The 6,336-nt window shown below is 42.4% G+C and overlaps 1 protein-coding gene across 1 annotated transcript; it reads right to left on the bottom strand.

Moving 5' to 3' along the window:
* Positions 1-5,301: 5,301 nt before the first annotated feature.
* Positions 5,302-5,619, bottom strand: LOC101645150 (thioredoxin-like). The gene has a single exon (XM_045288625.1). It carries the CDS (start codon positions 5,617-5,619, stop codon positions 5,302-5,304), a length of 318 nt encoding a protein of 105 aa, XP_045144560.1.
* Positions 5,620-6,336: the final 717 nt, after the last annotated feature.

The raw sequence follows: 6,336 nt of genomic DNA, 5'->3' as shown, positions 1-6,336 counted from the left end.
CCCTTAGCATTTTGCCCCAGTGTGGTGGGGTCAGATCAGGCACAATTCCCACACTGTGTCTCCAGTGTTGTCCCTTGAAGTGCTATGGGTCAGTGAGAGATGTCGTGTCTCATGGTGGGGTCAGCCCTATGGTCCTCTCTATGCATTGGCTGCTCTTAGCAGTATATCATCTTCGGGGCTTGGTGGGCCAGAATGTATTCCACTCTCTCTCTTTCCCTCTTCATTTGCTCCTGTGTGCTCTCATCAAACATGTCCCTCTCACTGAGCTGTAGCCTCAGTTCTGTCTTCTGAAGTGAATTCCCAGGGAGGGGTTGGGCAGGGGGTAGTGCTGTCCACATAGTTCAGATTGGGGCAGGGCCCTCAGACCTCTCTATTTGTTCCTTGCTTCATGCTGGTATGTTGCATTTTCATCTTGACCCACTAGGTTGACGTCTGGTCCCTTTCTACCTCTCCTATGGAAATATAAATATAACCCATGGGTGGGTTAGTGTCCTTTCCCCCACCCCCACTCCCCGGCTACCCATGTCTTTTTTGTTTGTTTGTTTGTTTGTTTCATTTCTCCTCCTTTTCAGTTGGCTACCATATATATCCCTGAATTGGGTCTGGTCCCTGCCATACTACCTGGACATCACCCCAGGAATGTATGTATACAATAGCTTTTCCCCTGTGCCCCTTTTGCATTTTTAAGCTTACCTCAGCAGACTTGTGCTGTACTTGTCCTTTTGTGCTTCCCTTACTTCGCTTAGCATAACTTCCTCCAGTTCTTCCCATGCAGCAATGTGCTTCATGTGTTCCTCACTGCTTTTTATAACTATGTAGTACTCCATTACATGTATATACCAGAGTTTTTTAATCCAATCATCTGCTGATGGAAATTTGGGTTGTTTCAACCCCTTGCAATTGTGAACTGTGCTGCGATGAACATTGGAACTCAGATGTCTGGCCGTGGTTTGTTTCTTGCCTCTTCTGGGTATATTCCCAGGAGGGGGATTTCCGGGTAATATGGTAGCTCAATTTTCATCTGTTTTCGATATCGCCAAATAGATTTCCACAGTGGCTGTACATACCTACAGGTCAACCAGTAGTGGACGAGAGTTCCTATCTAACAACAGCCACTCCAACACTTGTTACTTTCTGATTTTTTGAATTGGGCATATTTTGAATTGTTTTAATTAAGGGTGATAGGTGGTATCTCATAGCTGTTTTAATTTGCATTTTTTATTTAGTCCGAGTAGACTAGAGAAACTGACTTTAACAAATCATAATCCACCCCCTTAAACAACAACAACAGTATGGAGCATTTCAATTAAATAATACATGAGGTTGCTGTGAGTTAGAATCATCACGTAGCAGCAGGTTAAACAAATATCAAAAACTGTAATACCCTAGCCTGAATGTTCACAATGAAATAAAAGGAAAGAGATTTATACTAAAATTTATACTAAAATTGATAAGTATTTCAAGTCGAAAGCCTGTGGAACAGGCCCACTCTAGGAAACAAACACTACTCTCTCATATTTTTATTTTTTGGTTTTATAAAATTATTATTATGGTAAAATACATCCAGCATAACACACATAATTTAATGACATTGAGGACATTCACAATGGTATACAACCATCCCCACGATCTTGTTCCAGAATTTTATCACTACAAAAGGAAACCTTATACCCATTAGCAGTCACAGCTAATTTTCCTCGACCCCAGCCTTTAGCAACCAAGATTCTCTATGGATTTACTCCTTCTGGACATTTCATATATGTAATCTGCATAACATTTAGCCTTATGTGTCTGGCTTCTTTCACTCAGCAGAATGTTTTTAGAGTTCATCCATCTGATATCATGTGCCAATGCATCAGAGCTATACATGTATTTATCTTTATGGCTGAATAGTATTCCATTGTCTGGATCTACCAAATTCTGTTTATCCATTCATCTATTGATGGCCATTCTGATTATGCCAACATTTAACTTATAACAGTACTGCCATGAGCATTTCTGTACATGGTTTTATTTGAACACATCCAATTATTTGGGGTTTGTACCCATGGGTGGAATTTCTATGTCTTAGGGTAGTCCTATGTTTCCCTTGCTGAGAAATTGTCCTTGTTTTCTTAATCATCCTTTTGTTGTTTTCCAGCCTTATGGCATAGTGGTCAGAGAGAGAAGTCTGTATGATCTCTATGTGCTTGAATTTACACAGCTTCAACATGTGTCCCAGCATGTGGTCTATCTGCGAGTGTGTGCCATGTGAGCTTGAAAAGAATGTGATTTATTTTTGCATTTGGGTGGAGAGCTCTGAAAGTATCTATCAGGTCAAATCAACTTAACATTGTTAAGTTTCTTTCCCTGTGATCTGTCTTTCTCAGAGGGTGGTGTATTAAAGTCACCTACTATAACTGTTGAGTCTGTGATTTTTTCCCCATCTTTTGGAGTGTTTGACTTATGAATTTCGCGAGCCCCTAGTTGAGTGTGTATATATTTACTATGCTCACTGGTTCTTGGTCTACTGTTCTCTTGAGCATTATATAGTGTCCCTCTTTGTCTCTTCTTATGTCTTGCACCTTGTAATCAATTTTGTCAGAGATTAAGATTGCTACCCCTACTTTTTTGAATTGCCATTTGCTTGGTCTATGTTTCTCCAGCCTTTAATTCTCAGTCTGTTTTTGTCTGTAAGCTTGAGATGTGTCTCCTGTAGGCAGCAGATCGATGGGTTATATTTTCTAAGCCAGTCTGCTAGCCTCTGCCTTTTAATGCTGGAGTTACTCCATTGATATTTAGTGCTACTGCTCCCATCTGTGCACTCTGTGATGTCGTCTTGTGCCTTTTGTGTCAGGTGTTTTCCTACCTACCTATTTTATCAGTGTGTGTTGTGTGCGTGTGTGTGGTTCATTTTTGCCTTCTGTCTGACATTGAGCTAATGATATCTTGGGAGGCTGTTTTGTCTTTGTTGCCCTCTGGGTGGAGTTGTTCTATGTGACGGTCTCCTATTTGTGCTCGGTGAGTGTTGATCTTCTGCCCATACTGGGTCGGCAAGGATCTTTTGTAAGGATGGATTTCGTTTAACATAGTCTCTGAGTTTTTCTCTTTTCTGGGAAAGCTCTTGCTTCTCCATCTATCTTGATAGATAATTTGGCTGGATAGAGTATTTTTGGGTTTGCATTGTTTTCCTTCAATTTTTGGAATATTTACTCCACTCTCCTTCATAATGTCCGCTGATAGGTCTGAGCATATTCTTATTTGGTACCTTTATATGTGACTGCTTACTTTCCTCTAGTTTCTTTCATGATTTTCCCCTTTTCCTCAAAGTTGGATGGTTTGACCATTATATGTCTTGGTGACTTCTTGGGATTCTGTCTGGCTGGTGTTCTTTCAGCCTCCTGAATGGTTGCCTGGTTTTCATTTGTTAAGCTAAGGAAGTTTTCCTCCAGGAATTCCCCAATTAATTTACTCTTGACTCTGTTGTGTCTTCCTCCGGTATTCCAATTATTCTGATGTTGTTCCTCTTCACAGCATCAGGCGTAGCTCTCAGGTTTTCTTCAGCTTCTCTGATGATCTTATTTCCCTTTTTTTCATGTTTATTAAAGTCTGCTTGGCTGTCCTCTAAGTCCCTGGTGGAGTTCTCTGCCTCCTCCAGGCGGTTGTGAATTTGCTACTGGTTTTTGCTATCTCATCCCTTAGCTCTTGTATTTCACTTTGGTGTCTGGTCTTTATCTCCTCTATCACTTTATCCTTTTTCTATATTGCTTCCCTCATATCCTGCATGACTCTGAGCAGCATTCTGAAGATTTGTGTCTGTGGCATATCAGTGTCTGCTTCTATGCATGTCATTAAGTTAAGGACTTCTTCTGATATTGCCTTTGTTCCTCCTGTTTTTTCATTGAGGTTGTAGGGGCTGATTACTGTTGTGCTGAATTGTTTTAGTGGAGCCCAGCACCATTTTCCAGAGATTCAAAGAGTACTGGGCTCTCTGTGAGACTCGTAGGAATGCTTCTTTGGACTGCCTGCCACTAATTGCACGGTGGGGTCAGGCTATCACTATATCCTCCTGTGGTGTCACTCTTTCCCTAACCAGCTGGTATTGTTATTTGGAGGGCCAGTTGGATGGTCCTCTCTTGGGATGCTGGTTGGGTGGTTGTGGATCTGTTAGGATGGTGTACTGGTTTATCTCACAGGAAACCATAGTGGTTTTGACCACAGCAGCTTGGGGTGCCGCAGACAACGTGCAGGGGTGCTTGTTGCAAGAGAGTGCCACAGAGACCAGGCCAGTGTGCCCGCTTTGGGGTAGAGCACCGCAGATGGTGTGTGGAATTGCCCTAGTCAGCTAAATCATCACATCATTCAGCAGAGATTTATGTAGCAGCGTGGAGTGCTGTAGAGTGTTGGTATATTTGCCTTAGGCTGTGTGAGGCACTCTGGAAGGTGGGAGGAAGTTTTCTTAGCCCCATGTGGCTGAAGAGGACATGCAGGAGCTCCCCCAGTCATGTGTAGTGCTGTGGATGATGGATAGAGGTTTCCCCAACCAAGTGAAGCACCCCAAAGTGTGGACTGGATTTCCTCCAGTGATCTTGGAGGATAGGCATGAGTTCCCCTGGTGAGGAAGGTGAGTGGGCTTTCCCCAGTCTCGTGTTAAGCTGAACAGTATAGAGCTCTCCCAGCTGGGTGATGGGGGGTGAAATTGTCCTAGGATAAGGAAAGAGTCCTATAGGTCAGCAGTGCCCTCTGAGAGGAAAGCAAAGAGAAAACAATTGAGACCGCTGAGACTGTGGGGCATAAGAGAAAAGAGAGAGGAACACAATAAAGATATAACTGAGTCCCGATCACCTGATCTTTGGCCTGTAGGGGTATAAACCCTGCCCAGAGGCAGTGGCAAGCTATGGCTGTTTTGAAGTAAAGGCTTGGGCTAGCCAAAGGAGCCTGACTCTGTCTGAGAGTGTGGTGGGGCTAAGGTTAAGCTTTAGCTAGCCTCCACAGTGATAAGCCAAAATCCCACAGCTCCTCAAGACATAGTGGATCCGTACTTCTTATCTTTATGGTGCTCCTGCTGTGATCTGGCAGTGTGGAATTTCCCTCTCAGTTGGTTTCCTATGCTGATTTTCTGTGGAGTCCCTCTGGTATGTGTTACTCAGTCACTGTCTTGACAGAAGTTCCATTCCATTATTTTTTAAGGGTATAATTAATATATTTTTGTCATTTATAATCAGATGGTCATTAGGTGAATAGTCTTCCTACCTGATTCTATTTTGTAAATACAAAAAGGTTTACACAGCTGATGGCTGGTTATGTTTTCAGGAAGCATAATTAACTTAACTCATTAATGGTAGTTTCAAGTTTTTCGTTATTAGCACCAGAGAATTCACCCACCCTATGTCCCTTTTTACAAAACTGAAATGCTGGCATGCATTTGACTTCACACTCTGAAGCAACATCCTGACAGTCATCCACATCAACTTCAAGGAAAACCACTTTGCCATACTTTTCACAGAGGGAATGACAGAAAGGCTTGGTCCGTTTGCAAGGCCCACACCATGTGGGTGAGAAGTCAACCACTACAAACTTCTCTCCAGCATTGTTCAGGGCAGCCTGAAAATCTTCCTTGCTATCAATCTGCTTCACCATTTTGACCGTTGGGATTTGATGAGCGACCCAGGTCACAAGAGCAATGGAACAGGGCACCGGACTGAGCTTGGACCCCATTCTATTCTTAACAACATTTTTCAAACTCTTCTGTTTGAATGGCTGACAGCACCTCCCTCTTTTTTTTTCTTCACCTCTTCTACATCATCAAATCACTGTCCTTTCATGTCCTCCATCATTTGGGAAAACAAAATGAAGTTGCATGTTGCAAGGTCAAAGAATAAGGTCCCTGGAGCAAGAATGGCATAAGGCATTTTTTGCACAAAACTGGTGCACTGAGATGGCTACATAAGCAGGTGCAATGTTGTGGTGGCAAAACCAGTCCCCCATCTGCCACAAATAAGCCCTTTTTGTCACACACTGTTATGCTATCTTTTAAGATCCTCTAAATAGAAAGCTTGGTTAACAGTCTGACCTGGTGGAACAAACTCCAAATGCACCATGAGTTGACATTTACATCCTTTCTGGAAGTTGAGAGATATCCAGAATAAATTGTGTCTTCAATTGACATTTTTACCTTTTTCTGAAATGAGAAAACCAATCATACACTTGAGTTTTTTCTGGAATGCTGTCTTTGTAAACTGTGTTCAACTTCACAACAGTTTCTGCAGTATTTTTCTGGAGCTGGAAACAGAATTTCACAGATGCATGCTGTTCTCACAAATTAGCCATCACCAAAAAATTGAGGTTCAAGTGAAG

The sequence above is a fragment of the Echinops telfairi genome, unplaced genomic scaffold, assembly GCF_000313985.2.
Source record: "Echinops telfairi isolate 266 unplaced genomic scaffold, ASM31398v2 ScPeMD7_23;HRSCAF=83, whole genome shotgun sequence".
Lineage (NCBI taxonomy): Eukaryota > Metazoa > Chordata > Mammalia > Afrosoricida > Tenrecidae > Echinops > Echinops telfairi.
Note: the sequence above shows the minus strand (reverse complement) of the source record. Positions and strands in the feature narration are given on the sequence as shown.

What these genes read in the sequence shown, in the direction of transcription:
- LOC101645150 (XM_045288625.1), bottom strand. Translation starts at nt 5,619, where the DNA reads ATGGTGAAGCAGATTGATAGCAAGGAAGATTTTCAGGCTGCCCTGAAC.